Here is a 15,533-nt window from a genome sequence, read left to right on the forward strand (position 1 = left end):
GTTTACCCTTCCCATCCCTTCTCAGCCTCCCCCCCTGGATTTTTTTTTTAAACATTAAGAATGTACTAAAAGACAGTGAGGTTAATCATATATTAATCATTAGAGGGTGCCTAGTATAAGCCAGGAATTGTATGACACAGTTTTCCAAAAATAAGTTGCCAGGTATGGTGTCACACAGCAAAAATCCTAGCACCCAGGAGGATCAAGAGGTTTTTTTTTGGGGGGGGGGCGGCGTGGGGGTGTTCCTGTGACACACCTGATTTCTGAGGAACACAGGTCAAAGCCAGCCTGGGCAGGAACATCCATGAGATTGTTATCTCCAATTAACCACCAGAAAACCGGAGGTAATGCTATGGCTTAAGTGGTAAAGTGCTAATCTTGAGCTGAAGAACTGACGGACGGCACTAGAGTTCAAGCCCCACAACCAACAACAACAACAAAAAAGGGTCTGGAGTACACCCTAGTGGTAGGTCACTTGTATGCCCATCTTCCCTAGCTTCCACAGCAGCTCAGTCTGTACTCTTATAGGCTTCCATTTGTGGCTCAGGTGTGTTGGGGTCTGGTGTCACAAGTGTACATTGGAGCTGCAAATCTGGAAAGAATAAAGAAATGCAGAGGTAAGATCTGAGATCAAGAGGAATCGGGGAGGGGGTAAGAGCTTAAGCTGGAGACTCTTGAGATACGAACTCTAGGATATGGTACACAGTAAGTGCTTAGGGATAGACTTGTGACTGCATCAACAGCCTTCATCTTTCTTCATGTTGTTCCAAGTACTGTCCGCTCATCTCTAGGCTCATGGCAGCTACCCTCTTGCCTCCACTCAGGAGATCTGGCTGACTTCCCTCACAGCCCATAGTCCATAATGTAAAAAGCCTTAATATAAGTGTGTCTATGTTAGGTTTCCTGCTAGGGGCAGAATCTCCACCTCAAGGGGCACCAAGAAGGCTGTAAGTCCCTCCAGGAGGGGTTCAGAAGTCCAGTTACCTGAGGAGTACTTTTCTGACTTCTTCCTCTTCCTCTTGCATAGCATAAAGAGGAGGATTCCAGTGAGGATGAAGGTGATGGCCAAAAGGGACAGCACTGGCACCACAGCTGATGTGCTGCTAGCTGTAGCAGCTCTGTTTTCTCCCTGCTGCTTATGGTTCCCTGCAGCTTCAGGCCCAGCTCCAACACTATAGGCTGAAGTGGGAGTAGTGGTTTCACTGAGGAGGGTGAACTGGTTGTCTGAAGGCAGTGGCCCCGGTGGGAGGGTGGACTGCTGGGTAGGCCACAGCTGGGCAAGAGTGCTCTTGTCTGGAGGTGCTGCCTCTGTGGGCTTGGGAATCAGGGTGCTGGGGGGAGGCAAATGCTTCTGGTCAATCAGTTTCTTCCAATGAACACTTCCACATTCTGGAGAGGAGAGATGTAAGGACTTAGGGCTCTCAGAACAGGTGTAAACAAAACCAACAACAACAAAACCAGTGAGCAGGTGCTAGTGGCTCACGCCTATAATCCTGGCTACTGAGAGGCTGAAATCTGAAGATCATATTTCAATCCTCAAATTGAAGCAATCCTCATCTCTAGAATTAGCCACCTTTTGGTGCTAACTTTGAGTGAAAAAAAACTAAGGGAAAGCTTCTCAGCCCTGAGTTTAAGCCCCAGTACTGGCACAAAAGGAAAAAAAAAAAAAACAACCCTGCAAGTGTAGGGGAAAAAAAGTGGTATCATCCATGGCTTGAGTCATGGCTGATACGCCATAAGGAAACCTAAATGTTTTATGGGACATGGCAGACTTCAGAAGAGTCCAGTGACCCAGGGAAAACTATATTATTTCTATCTATCTATCTATCTATTTATCTATCTATCTATCTATCTATATCTATCTATTGTGTGTGTGTGTGTGTGTGTGTGTGTGTGTGTGTGTGTGTGTGTGTGTGTGTGTATTGGTCATTGTTGTTGCTGTTTCTCTGCCAGTCCTGAGGCTTTTACTCTGGGCCTGGGTGCTGTCCCTGAGCTCCTTTTGCTCAAGGTTAGGGCTCTACCACTTTGAAGCACAGCACCACTTGCAGTTTTCTGGAGGTTAGTTGGAGTCTCACAGGCTTTACTGCACAGGCTGGCTTTGAACTGTGAGCCCTCAGATCAGCCTCCTGAGGAGCTAGGATTACAGGAATGTGCTACTTGCACCCAACTGAAAACTATATTTTTATGCTTAGATATGAAGAATGGCAGTTGTATAGAAGTATGATTGTGTAAGAAGGGTATGATTTAGTAGTAATAAACAGGGAGGGATCTGGGATGTAGTTCAGTGCTAGTGCCCTTGCCTAGCATTTGCAAGGCCTTAGTTTTGATCCCTAGTACATTCTCCCACATTGGAAAAACAAAATTGGAAACAAAAATGGGAGGCACCAGCAAGCCCTGTCTAGATTCTTCTTGGCCCTTGGATATAAGACAAGACCCTTATGAAATGAGTGTGTTAGGCCTTTCAGGTGAGGTAGGTTATAGAATTCCTTGTGGCCACCTGTCACACAGAAAGGGGGGTGTAGAATGAATTTCTTGCATCTTCAGTTTTCCCAATTGCTAAGGTATGATATTTGAGGGTATGAAGTTCTCAGTCCAACAGAAGGGAAAGTAGTAGGTCAGGGAGAATTTTGAGGGGACAGCTAGAGGGCTGGGGTGGAACTCAGTGGCAGAGTTCTTATATGTGTGAGGCTTGGGTTTCTTCCTCAATGAAGAAAACTCTCTCTCTCTCTCTCTCTCTCTCTCTCTCTCTCTCTCTCTCTCTCTCTCTCTCTCCCCCCCCCCCTCTCTCTCTCTCTGTCTCTCTCTCTCTCACCGTGGCAGAGGAGAGAGCAGCACCTGCTGAAGGCAATGTAGAAACAAGGGCAAGGGTAGCAGGAAGAATCAAAGGAAGTAAATAGATTTCTGTTCTGGAGACAGTATGAGTACCACTGACAATATGCAAGAAACTTCAGTAGACTATCAAAGACCATTTTGTGTTCATAGCTGTGTACTTATTTTAGGAGAAAAGAGAATCAGCACATCAAATTTGTGACTGCACAGATTTCATTGCTAAGGACAAGTTGTGAAATAACTTTTTACAAAATTGGCTTGTGCACTAAAATTCATTTCCTTGTATGTAGGGTTTTTTTGGGGGGGTTGGGGTGTCTTTTTTTAACCTCAAAAGCAAAATGCAGCCAGCAGCTGGTTGCTAACACCTGTAATCCTCCTCGGGCGGTCAGTATCTGAGGATTGCAATTCTAAGCCAGCAGAGCAGTAAAAAACATGAGATGTCTTTCTTCTTTTTCCTTTCTTTCCTTCCTTCCTTCTTTTTTATTTTTGTCAGTCGTGGGACTTGAACTCTGAGCCTGGGCGCTATCCCTCAGCTCTTCAGCTCAAGGCTAGCTCTCTACCACTTGAGTCACAGCGCCACTTCCGGTTTTCTAGTGGTTTATTGGAGATAAGAGTTTCACAGACTTTCCTGCCTGGGCTGGCTTTGAACCGTGATCCTCAGATCTCTACCTGCCTGCCTGCCTGCCTGCCTGCCTGCCTACCTTCCTTCCTTCCTTGCTTCCTTCCTTCCTTCCTTCCTTGCTTCCTTCCTTCCTTCCTTCCTTGCTTCCTTCCTTCCTTCCTTCCTTGCTTCCTTCCTTCCTTCCTTCCTTGCTTCCTTCCTTCCTTCCTTCCTTCCTTCCTTCCTTCCTTCCTTCCTTCCTTCCTTCCTTTCTTTGTTTCTTTTTTTTGGTGCCAGTCCTGGAGCTTGAATTCAGGGCCTGGGTACCATCCCCTGAGCTTCTTTTTTTTTTTTTTTTGGTCCAGTCGTGGGCCTGAACTCTGGGCCTGGGCGCTGTCCCTCAGCTCTTCAGCTCAAGGCTAGCACTCTACCATTTGAGCCACAGCCCCACTTCCGGCTTTTTTCTTTTTGCTTATGTGGTGCTGAGGAATCGAACCCAGGGCCTCATGCATGCAAGGCAAGTGCTCTACCACTGAGCCACCTTCCCAGCCCCCCTGAGCTTCTTTTGCTCAAGGCCTGTGCTCTACCACTTGAACCATAGCTCCACTTCCAGCTTTTTAAAGGAAGTTTAGTGGAGATAAGAGTCTCAACTGCTTTTCTGCTTGGGCTGACTTCAAACCATGATCCTCAGATCTCAACCTCCTGAGTACTCAGGATTACAGGCATGAACCACTGGCACCTGGCTGCATGAGATTATTATCTCCAAGTAACCACCAAAAAGCCAGAAGTGGACATATGACCCAAATGGTAGAGCACCAGCCTTGGGTGAAAAAGCTAAACAAGAGCATGAGACAAGTTCAAACCTCAGTACCGGCACACACCAAAAGAAATAGTTGCTGTTGGTTCATGCCTGTAAACCTAAGCTACTCAGGAGGATCTGAGGATCAAAGTTTAAAGCCAGTCCAGTCAAGAAAGTCCATGAGACACTTATCTCCAATTAATCACCAAAAATCCAGGAGTGAAGCTGTGGCTCAAGAGGCAGAGTGCCAGCTGTCAGTGAAAAAGCTCTGCAACAGCACTAGATTTTAGTCCAAACTCCAGTACCAGCATATACACACAAAACTATAAAACATTGAACTCTTTATATTGTATAGAGAAATGGTCATGCAACAAATATAGCAAAATGCTGTGAAAATCAATATAAATATTACACATTATAACATTTGTTTTACTATATAAAAAGGCAGATCGGAATCTAGATGGTAAGTCCAAATTTTTTCACTGTACAGTTCTTTTAACACATATATGCCTAAATTTTCATTAGTAAATACTGGAAAACAAAAATAATGCCTTCAAGTGATTTAAACTATAATAATGTTATATATAAATATGTTTGTTAAAATTATATACTTTATATATATAAACAATAGTGATTTCAAGGAAATAAAAAGTAAATCATGGCACATGTGGTAGAATAATCTGGCAGAAATCAGGAATGCTGTTGGGTTGGAGAAGGACTTAACAATAAAAGTACTTTGGGCAGCGTCAGAAAGTTCTAGAAATATGCAGTGTCAGAGCAGAAAGGGCTATGATAGCCAAGGAGGTTGGCAGGTGGAAGCCCCTCTTCCTTAGAGTCCCCCTTGAGAAGCAGAGAAACTCTCACCTTTGTGCTCAAAGCAGCTCACCAATTCTTGAACCCAGGGCTCTTTGCTGCCCCCACAAACTTTGCGGGAATGTAGGTGGAACCTATAAGAAAGCACAATCTGGACTATGTGGCTCCACCTTCACTTCCCCACTTTTCCTCATTCCAAAGGGGTTAAATCATCCCCAAGAAATTAAGTTCTGCAGGAACTGGAAATCCCCAGTGGAGAAAGAGAAAGGGAGGTTCGTCCCCAGAGAAGGTCTTGAGACACCTGTCAATCACGAACCGGTGGGCCTTGCGGGTCAGGGAGGTTACCTGATGTAGAATGGACAGCGGTCGAAGGCTTTCAGATATTTTCGCATATGATCCATTAACTTAACCTCTGGTCGGGGGCCGGAGGGGATTATCTTATCACAGAGACAACTTCCAGCGACGCTGCCCTCGTTGCCATCTCCTGAAAGGGGGGCGCGTGGGGGGGGTAGGCGGTCAGCCCCGAATCTTCTTCCACCGTCCCCTAATCTACCGAAGCTCCAAGCCTTTCCTCTAGATCTCGGCCTCAACCCTCAAACCCCGTCTCCTCCCCCCCCCCATAATCCCACCTGGACGCAGGTGTCCTCAGCTTCTTCTCATCCCCAGGCGCCTGGCTTTTCCCTGCCGCTGTCCTCGCAGCGCCCCGCTCCCCTCTGAACCCCGCGGCCTTAATGCCCTCCTCTCCCTGGCTCGGCTCCTTCCGGGGAGCCTTGATCGGACTAACCTGGCAGAGTCAGCTGTGACAGCAAGAAGACGAGGAGCGCGCGGGGCCGGGGCGTCCAGTCCAGCTTCATGGTGGCGGGGGAAGGAGTGGCCCTGGACCACCTCGCCCAGACTGAGCTCCCCGAGAGGCTCGGGAGTACGAGGTCCCACGGATCGCTCGATGGCTTTTGTTCCCCGCCCGCTCCTGGCCTGAGTTCCTAGATGGGCCGGCGGCGCTGAGTGCAAACTCGGCCGAGGAGGGAGGGGGGCGCGGGGCGCCCGCCAGCCCCACGCTCGCGGCGTCCCGCGTCCCGAACGGAACAGACCGCGGGTGCCCTGCCCGCCTCCCGTCACCCACAACGGGGGAGCCCCTGGAGGCGGAGCTGCCTCGCCCCGCGCCGGCCCGGGATGGATGAGGGGGCCGCTGCGCATGGGGAGGCAGACGAAAGTGAAAGACGATTCGAGAAGAGACCGAGGTCAGCCGGACCGAGGCAGAACGCGCGACGGGGTCACGGGGTCACGGATGCCAGTCTCCTTTTGCCGGGGGAAGATGCTGCCCACCTGTGAAATGAAGGCTCTCCGCACCTGGCCACCTGTTCCAGGATGTCTTCCCTTCTCCGGGCCCGGCTTCGTCCCCACGGCATCCCGTGAGTCGGTCCGCAGAGTCTCCAGGCCTGCGCCCCACCACGCGTGGGCTGCGGGACAGAGCGTGGCCGCCGGGGGCGTGGCCTGCCATATGGGGCGTGGCTGCCTGCGGGGGCGTGGCCTCTGCGCTGCGGACCTCTGGGCGGGCGGTGGGCTCGGGCAGCCCTGACGTCACGACGCCACCACCCCTTACCACGAGGTATTTACCTTCGAAAAGTGGTGGCGGCTGCAGGTACCGGAGAAAGGTGTGGGGCGTCAGGGAAAGGGATAGAGATCTACTGCGGCTCATGCCAAACCCAATCCAAGCCCAAGAGATGCCCCAGCTCCCATTCCCTTCTCCACAAGTCCTCCCCCATGGGGTTAGCCTTCAGTCAAAACCTTTTGTTAAGAGTATCTGAGCCCCAAATAATGTCTCATCCCTGAGTATCTGTCCCCAACCCTATTCACCCATGTCACTTAGCTCCCCCATTCTCATCCTTGAACGCCTCACCTTTGTCCCTGAAAACTTATTTTTAGCTCCGTAAGACTCATCCATAGATCCCACCCTAAGTGACCCTTGAATCTACACCCTCCCTCGTTTGGTGACCTTCCCCCTCCAAAACAAGTTCTCACCATTATCCTGTCCCTCACCACATATCTCTTCCTCTGCTTAGTTTGGGCCCAGGCCCTGTGCACCTGATGACATGGAATTTGTATCTGGATACCGGGATGAGTTCCTTGATTTCGCTGCTCTCCTTTTTGGCTGGTTTCGCAAATTCGTGGCAGAGAGGGGGACCGTGGGTACCAGCCTCGAGGGCCGTTGGCGACAGCTGGAGGCTCAGATCAGAAGGCTGCCTCAAGACCCTGCCCTCTGGGTGCTCCATGTCTTGCCCAACCGTAGTGTGGGCATCAGCCTGGGACAAGGGGCAGAGCCAGGTCCTGGACCAGGCTTTGGAGCTGCCAGACTCCTGGGAGATGAGCCTCCACTCCACCTGCAAGACCTGAGCCCCTATGTCAGCTTTGTCAGCCTAGAGGAAGGAGAGGAAGGGGAGGGGGAGGAGGAAGAAGATGAAGACATGATTGGACAGGAAGACCGTGCTGGGACAGAGAAGGTGGAACTTCTGGAAAATGGGGAACCAGCCCCTATCAGCAAGGAATTCCCTCCGGAGGCAAAGTTTCCAGGGGAGCCAGAGGTGGCTGAGCAGGAGGCAGGTGGTGATGATGGCTGCAGAGAGGACAGAGGGGACAATGAAAATGCATCCCAGAAGAGGAAGGGACAGAGAAGTGGTAAGAAACTAAGTTTGTCCCAGGCTTTAGCCCCTGACCAGTTATCTTTTCCTTCTGAATCCATCCCCTGCCAGTCAGGAGTCATAAACTGGTGGGTAGATCTGGCCTAAAAAAAAAAAAAAATCTACATTATTCACTGTGGGGTTTTTTTTTGGGGGGGGGGAGGTTGGTATGTTCTGGTACTGGGGCTTGAACTTAGGGTTTCATGCTGTCACCTGGCTTTTTTTGCTCAAGGCCATATTGCTCTACCACTTGAGCCACACTTCCACTTCAGCTTTTTGCTGTTTAATTGCAGATGAGACTCACAGATTTTCTGCTTGGGCTGGCTTAGAACTGCAGTCTTCACATCTAAGCCTCCTGAGTCACTAGGATTACAGACACATGAGCCACCAGTACCCAGCAACCACAATGTTTTTATTTTAATCTGGAATAAAAATCCAGAAGTCTAGATTTTTACCTTATCAAGAAAAGTCTAGGGCTGGGAAGGTAGCTCAGCGGTAGAGTGCATGCCTTGCAATCATGAGGCCCTGGGTTCGATTCCTCAGCACCACATAAACAGAAAAAGCCGGAAGTGGCACTGTGGCTGCAGTGGTAGAGCGCTAGTCTTGAGCTGAAGAGCTGAGGGACAGCGCCCAGACCCAGAGTTCAGGCCCCATGACCGGCAAAAAAAAAAAAAGAAAAGTCTAAAGATTTTTTTATGAAAGTTTTTTTTCGGGGTGGGAGGGCATTTGCTATTAGAATTTGAACTCAGGTCCTTGGGCTTGCTAGGCAGGCATTCTACCATTTCACTCCCCCAAACCTGAAGTTGTTCATAGGATGCCTGCCTTTCTATATGCAGCCAATCCTGGCACTTTGTATCAGCTGTCGCTTTAGATGAGGCATGCCCTCTTCTTCCTAGACTTCTTTACTCACTGCAGTTATTTGTCTAGCCCTTGCAGGCATCTGAGTTTGGCACCGCTGACCATGACCATCTTTGTACTCTCTTTCCCCAGAGGCTGCCCCTCTGCACCTTTCCTGCCTCTTACTGGTGACAGATGAGCATGGCACCATTTTGGGCATTGATCTGCTAATAGATGGAGGTCAGGGGAGCACAGGCCGGGGCTCAGGAACTGAGAACCTGGCTCCTCGGGCCTATGTGCTCCTCTGCCACAGCATGGCCTGCCCCATGGGCTCTGGGGACCCTCGGAAGCCCAGACAGTTGACTGTGGGAGACGCCAAGCTGCATCGGTACACAACTCTGGTATCAGAGGGTGGGGAGGCCTGGGACCTGCATTCCTGAGCCCCTCAGCCCAATGCCATCTTCACCCCATTCAGAGAGCTGGAAACCCTGGTCCCAAGGCTGGGCGTGAAGTTAGCCAAGACCCCTATGCGGACCTGGGGTCCTCGGCCAGGCTTCACTTTTGCCTCCCTTCGGGCTCGAACCTGCCATGTTTGTCACAGGCACAGCTTTGAAGTGAAGTTGACACCCTGGTAAGTAAGCAGCCTGTATACAAGGGTGGAGTCTGAGGAAAAACCTAATCATCAGCCAAACAGTGATAAAACAAGCCAAGCCAGTGGGAGTTCCAGTGGAGAGAGGGAGGGCCAGGGGGAGATAAGAAAACATGGAAAAGACAAAAACACAAGCTGTTATCGGCCGTTAGAGGGAGTAAGATGGACAGGCCAAATGACACAAGGGCAGCTGTAGGGCAGGTGCACAGCTGGCAGGACCAAGAGAGACTAACACTAGGTACTTGTAACCACCTGTGTCCCCAGCCCCCAGTGCAGTGCCGTCTTGTACTGTGGAGAGGCTTGTCTCCAGGCTGATTGGCGGCGATGTCCAGATGATGTGAGCCACCGGTTTTGGTGCCCAAGGCTTGCAGCTTTTATGGAACGAGCAGGGGAACTGGCAACTCTGCCTTTCACCTACACCGCAGGTACCATGGGGTTGTCAAAGTGAGGGAGAAGAGACACTGTGTCTGTGACTTTGAGACTGATACCTGAGGGCCCTGGGAACAAGATAACGGGGTTGAAGGCTGGGATGTCTGGCTGAAGTAGAAATCCCTAGGACAGGGCTGGGAAGGTGGCTCAGTGGTAGAGCACTTGCCTTGCATGCCTGAGGCCCTGGGTTCGATTCCTCAGCACCACATAAGCAAAAAGAAAAAAGCCGGAAGTGGTGCTGTGGCTTAAGTGGTAGAGCGCTAGCCTTGAGCTGAAGAGCTGAGGGACAGTGCCCAGGCCCAGAGTTCAGGCCCCACGACCGGACCCCCCCCAAAAAAAGAAAAAGAAAAGAAATCCCTAGGATAAAAGCTGAAGTGTATTTGGAGCTGGAGACAGAGTATCTGAACCAGAGACTGGGTGTCTGGGTCTCTGAGAGAACATAGAGGATTTGGGGGCAGGAATTCAAATGCTTGCTTCCCACTTGCACCTCTAACTGGCAGCGTGACCCAGGCACTTGTGGATCATTCCTGTAATTGTAGCTACTCAGGAGACTGAGATCTGAGGATCATAGTTTGAAGCCAATCCAGGGAGAAAAATCTGCAAGACTCTTATTTGCAATTAACTAGCAAAAAGCCAAAAGTAGAGATATGGCTTAAGTGGTAGAAAGCCAGCCTTGAGTGAAAAAGTCAAATAAGAGTGTGAGGCCCTGAGTTGAAGCCCCAGTACCAGCACACACACACAAAAACAACACATCACTTTACTTGTTGGAGCCTAACTTAGGCTTCTCATCTACGAAAGGAGACTAACAAGTAGAAAATCCCACAGGAATTGATACACAGTCCCTGGTACATTGTAGATGCTTAGAAATAATACTTCCCTCCTCCCTAACCAGAACTGGACCCAGGGTCCTTGGAGGAAAGCAGAGCAGAGTTTAAGATCCTTAACTATTCTCCTCTTCCTACAGAGGTAACCAGTGAAACCTTTAACAAGGAAGCCTTCCTGGCCTCGCGAGGCCTGACTCGTGGCTACTGGACCCAGCTCAGCATGCTGATTCCAGGGCCTGGTACCTCCAGTCACCCCTGGGACAGCACACCATCCCTCAACCTTCTTCTCAGTGGTGAGTGGCCATTTTTTTTGGTCAGGTGTGGGTCCCTTACTCTAGGGAGAAGGATAGGGGAGCAAAAGCTGTCCAGGTCTCAGTTAACTCCTCCCTATAAATACCAGCCTCTTATCTAACACTGTCAAGGCCATTACAAGCTTTTCTCAGCCCTCAAAATAGCCACCGCAGCCCAAGGTATACCCCATCCCTTTTAGAGCATGTCTAGGACCTTTCTCAGGCAATAACCCTATGGGAGAGAGAAAGTGATGGGGAAGTGAGAGCTTTCCTGACCTCAAGTCTGTTCATCCCTTTCATCCTCTTAGGAGATCCCTACCAACTTCTCCAGGGAGAAGGGCCTGCCCTGATGCCTCCAGTGCCCCTAGATCCACCCAGGGGCCTTTTTGGTGAGTGAGGGCTTGAGACATGAATCAGAGGGCCAGCAGCTTTGGTGGCTGAGAAAAGGGGTGGTGGTGCTATTAGACCAGTAAGGTTGGGGGTGGGGTCTAGTTCTACAGCCAGGTTCCCCATGAACTTACTCTCTCCAGGGTCATGGCAGGATTACTATGCATGGCGGGGCCTCAGCCTTGACTCCCCCCTGGCTGTGCTTCTCACCTACCCACTGACTGTGTACTACGTCATCACCCATCTGGTGCCTCAGTCCTGTAAGAAGTGCAACATACATGATGAGGGGATGGAAGGGGAAGGAAAGCAATGAGGGAGATCATATCCTTAAGTGAGTTGACTTCACTTCCCATCAGTCCCTGAGCTCAACATCCAGAACAAGCAGTCGTTGAAGATCCATGTGGTGGAGGCTGGGAAGGAGTTTGACCTCATCATGGTATTTTGGGTAAGTCTCTCCCATCCTGAAGACTGGGCACTGGGGGTAGGAGTGGACAGAGGGCAGGACTCAGATCTGTCTTCCTCTCTGTCCTTCAGGAGCTTTTGGTCCTGCTCCCCCATGTGGCTTTGGAGTTACAATTTGTGGGTGATGGTCTGCCCCTTGAGAGTGACCAGCAGCATTTTACCCTGCAGAGGGTAAGGACTTAAGGAGGGTCCTGCTCTTCAGCCCTAATCTCTCTAGTGGCTTCCTGATGGGGCTCTACCTTTCCTCAAAATTTTCTTCTATCTTGTGGGCACATCCTCTAATACTGATTTCTAGTGGCTTCCCCACTTTATTCCTGGTCCCACAGGATGGCCATGAGGTGTCTGTCCGTTCTGGTTCTGGGATATCCTCACGACTCTGCTCTGGGATTAAGGAGAAGGGAGGCCGCAGGGACTTGCAGATCAAGGTGTCGGCTAGACCCTACCACATGCTCCAGGGACCCAAGCCTGATCTAGTTATTGGTAAGAGCTTGGGTAGGGCTTGGAGGTTGCATGTAGGAAAAGAGGAGGTACCATGGGAGCCAGCATCTCCATTCATACTCTCCCTCGGCAGGATTTAATTCTGGCTTTGGTCTCAAGGATACCTGGCTAAGCTCTCTGCCCCGGCTACAGGTAAGGAATCTCACCAGCTTAGCCCCTTCTTTCTTGAAAGACTTTGGTCTCTCCTCTTCTCCACCAGTTGATCTAGGGAGCCTCCACAGGTCCTCTAGTCACCTGCTACCTGTTTTATGACTCTCTAGCATCCTGGTCTGTCCTTGGACCTCACTTTTCAACCTTGTCTGCCCTGGGAGGTGGTGAAATGGGGGGCGCGGCTAAGCCCTCAGACTGTGTCTGGACCTGGGGCCTCCCGAGAGTCTCTGAGGACCCGCTTCTTCCACCTCCAGTCCCTCCGAGTCCCAGCTTTCTTCACCGAGAGCAGTGAGTATGGCTGTGTGATGGATGACCAGATCATGGCGGTGGCCACAGGAGGGGGCACTAGCTCGCCACAGCCCAACCCCTTCCGCTCCCCGTTTCGCCTCCGAGCGGCCGATAACTGCATGCCCTGGTAAGCCCCGAAGACCCTCCTTATTTCTCTCCTTGACCCATTTATTTCTTTTACTCTCTGCATCTAAAAGGTCTCCCCAACCCGGGACTGCCCCTCCCTGCCCCAGCCCTACAACCTGCCTTCTCGGTCTTCACTACTCACTAGACCCCTGGCTGGTCTCAACCACCTGCAACCCATTCCCTGTAGATGCAGGTCACCAGGTCACAACTCCTGATCCAATGGCTAAGGCCCTCCAGCCTGGGGAGCCTTACACTAGCCCCGCCCCCGTGAGCTCAGGGCCTACAAGCCCCGCCTCCGAGCGTCCTGGCCCCGCCTCCGAGCAGCCTGGCCCCGCCTCCGAGCGGCCTGGCCCCGCCCCGCCCCTGCCCACGCGCCTCCTCCTTCAGGTACTGCAACGCCTTCATCTTCCACCTGATCTACAAGGCCCCGCAAGGCAACTGGGCCCGTCCGGCGCCAGGCCCCGCGCCCCCGGCCCCAACTCCCGCGGCTCCTCCCGCTCCCACCCGAAGGCGTCGAGCTGAAAAGAAAGCTGGGCGTGGGGCCCGCCGGCGGAAATGATGCTTGGATGTGGTGCCCCACCCCTCTCCTCCCTAAACATACCCGCCAAAAGCAAATAGGAAAACACCCAGGGCCCAGCGGGAGGAGGACTACTATAGGTGGTGGAACACAAAAAGGTAAATAAAATATCTTGTTTGAAACCACGGAGTCACTGACAGCGCTCACGACTGGGTCATTGAAAAGAATTTAAGGACGGCTTTCTTGGTACTCCCAGAGCAGTCTCTCTAACTCAGCTTGGTGGGTGCCAATCTTCCCTCACAATCCCAGTTTTCTCTCCCAATGTATATGTCAGTAAATCAGCACATTTACCCCCATAACCCGTAGGGTCCAACCCCAAGACAAAGGAAGGCCACAAACAAAGAGTGGCTTTCTCAGTAGTGAATTGGGGAAGCAGACAAAGAGCTAAGGACACTGATTTCTGTTTTTGCATTCAATGAAAGACCCCAGTCATTTAACTCCACTTTCTCACCTCCCTTACATATACTGCATAGAGTTGCCTAAAATCACAGCCCCATCCATTTCACTCCCACTGCACGTGCTGCCTTAGCTCATCTCCATATTGCAGCCAAAGCATTCCTTCTTGCTGGGTGCCAGTGGCTCAGGTTTGGAATCTAGCTAGCTACACAGGAAGCTGAGATCGGAGAATCACAGTTCAAAGCTAGCCCAGGCAGGAAAGTCTGTGAGTAGTGCTGTTGCTCAAGTGGTAGAGTGCTAGCCCTGAGAAAAAGAATCTCAGGGACACACACACACACACACACACACACACACACACACACACACATCAAAGACATAGATAAGACTAAGCTGGGCACCAGTCGCTCAAACCTGTAATCTAGCTGCTCAGGAGGCTAACATCTGAGAATGATTATTACAAATCAGACTGGATATGAAAACCTTGAAAATCTGTGAGATTTTTTTGGGGGGTGGGAGGTGGGGGTTGGTTGTGGGACTTGAACTCAGGGCCTGGGCATCGCCCCTAAGCTCTTTTGCTCAGGGCTAGCTAGCACTCTCTACCACTTTGACCCACAACTTCACTTCCAGTTTTCTGGTGGTTAATTGGAGATAAGAGTCTCACAGACTTTCCTGCCCAAACTGCCTTCCTTAGATCTTAGTCTCCTAAGTAGCTAGGATTACATGAGCCACCAGTGCCTGGCTTGTGAGATTCTTATCTTTGTTAACCACCAAAAAGTGAGATTTGGAGCTGTGGTTCAAATAGTCGTGCACCAACCAGCCTTGAGTGAAAAAGCCAAGCAAAAATGCAAGCCCTGCCTGAGTTCAAGCCCCAGTACTAGCACATACACACACAAAAAAGAAAGACCACAAAAACTGTGACAGATTTAAAGAAGACACAGAGCTAAATACTATGTGGTATCTTGGTTGGAGATACTGGCAGAAAACTGAGCAAAGTCTACAGTTTAGTATCCGTAGGCTTTCTACAGATTACAATAGTATTGTAGTAATGCTAATTTCTTCCTTTTGATGAACATGCCACGGGTTGTATGAGAGGCAATAGTAGAGAAAGGTGGTAAATGTCATATGGGAACGTTCTATGTCTTTGCAATTAATCAGAATTTAAGATTATTTCAAAGTAGGTTAGAAAGCAAGATTAGGGCTACGAATATGGCTTAGTGATTGAGTGTTTGCCTAGCATGCATGAAGCACTGGGTTCAATTCCTCAATACACATAAACAGAAGGAAGAAAAAGCCAGATGTGGAACTGTGGCTCAAGTGCTAGCCTTGAGCAAAAGAAGCTCAGGGACAGGTCCTGAGTTCAAGCCCCAGGACTGGCAAAAAAAAAAAAAAAAAAGCAGGACTAGATTGTCTAGAATAGCTTATAATATGCTTTTCTTCCTATCGTTCTCTTAATGTATTATCTGAGATTTGAAGTAAACACAAAAAGCCCAGAGAACAATAACTCATAAGACAGCTTCAACAACAGGTAATATTTTGCACCTTGCAATATTCCCATATCTTTCTTTCTTTCTTTCTTTCTTTCTTTCTTTCTTTCTTTCTTTCTTTCTTTCTTTCTTTCTTTCTTTCTTTCTTTCTTTCTTTCTCTTGCTTGCTTGCTTGCTTGCTTTCTCCAGTCCTGAGGCTTGAACTCAGGGCCTGGGCATTGTCCCTGAGCTTCTTTTGCTCAAGACTAACACTCTACCACTATCACCACTTCTGGCTTTTTCTGTTTATGTGGTACTGAGGAATCAATCCCAGGGCTTCATGCATGCTAGGCTCCATCTTTTCCAGAGCATATTAAAGCATACCCCAGACATCATGTCACTTAGATACACCTATAAATAGGACTTTTTGAAAACACAAT

General features: G+C 50.0%; 2 protein-coding genes across 6 annotated transcripts; one reads left to right on the plus strand and one right to left on the minus strand.

Moving 5' to 3' along the window:
- Positions 1-57: 57 nt before the first annotated feature.
- On the minus strand, positions 58-6,029 carry Cxcl16 (C-X-C motif chemokine ligand 16). 2 transcript variants are annotated; one of them, XM_070001627.1, is made up of 5 exons: positions 5,827-6,029; positions 5,388-5,526; positions 5,094-5,176; positions 985-1,389; positions 58-592 (listed from the first exon to the last, which is right to left on the minus strand). In XM_070001627.1, exons 1-5 carry the CDS (start codon positions 5,894-5,896, stop codon positions 510-512), a joined length of 780 nt encoding a protein of 259 aa, XP_069857728.1. In that variant the 5' UTR covers positions 5,897-6,029; the 3' UTR covers positions 58-509. The 2 variants fall into 2 exon arrangements, with proteins under 2 accessions (XP_069857728.1, XP_069857729.1); XM_070001628.1 differs by lacking the exon at positions 5,827-6,029 and adding an exon at positions 5,672-5,771.
- Positions 6,030-6,315: 286 nt separating this feature from the next.
- On the plus strand, positions 6,316-13,359 carry Zmynd15 (zinc finger MYND-type containing 15). 4 transcript variants are annotated; one of them, XM_070001625.1, is made up of 14 exons: positions 6,316-6,451; positions 7,103-7,715; positions 8,708-8,942; positions 9,030-9,185; positions 9,468-9,628; positions 10,597-10,749; positions 11,055-11,135; positions 11,277-11,393; positions 11,490-11,578; positions 11,668-11,766; positions 11,922-12,075; positions 12,167-12,225; positions 12,498-12,658; positions 13,045-13,359. In XM_070001625.1, the coding sequence occupies exons 2-14, from the start codon at positions 7,133-7,135 to the stop codon at positions 13,214-13,216; spliced, it is 2,220 nt and encodes a 739-aa protein (XP_069857726.1). In that variant the 5' UTR covers positions 6,316-6,451; positions 7,103-7,132; the 3' UTR covers positions 13,217-13,359. The 4 variants fall into 4 exon arrangements, with proteins under 4 accessions (XP_069857726.1, XP_069857727.1, XP_069857725.1 ...); XM_070001626.1 differs by lacking the exon at positions 6,316-6,451 and adding an exon at positions 6,629-6,648; XM_070001624.1 differs by lacking the exon at positions 6,316-6,451 and adding an exon at positions 6,638-6,694.
- The last annotated feature ends 2,174 nt before the right edge of the window (positions 13,360-15,533 follow it).

This window comes from Dipodomys merriami, unplaced genomic scaffold (assembly GCF_024711535.1).
Source record: "Dipodomys merriami isolate MVZ:Mamm:240054 unplaced genomic scaffold, mDipMer1.0.p SCAF_59, whole genome shotgun sequence".
Lineage (NCBI taxonomy): Eukaryota > Metazoa > Chordata > Mammalia > Rodentia > Heteromyidae > Dipodomys > Dipodomys merriami.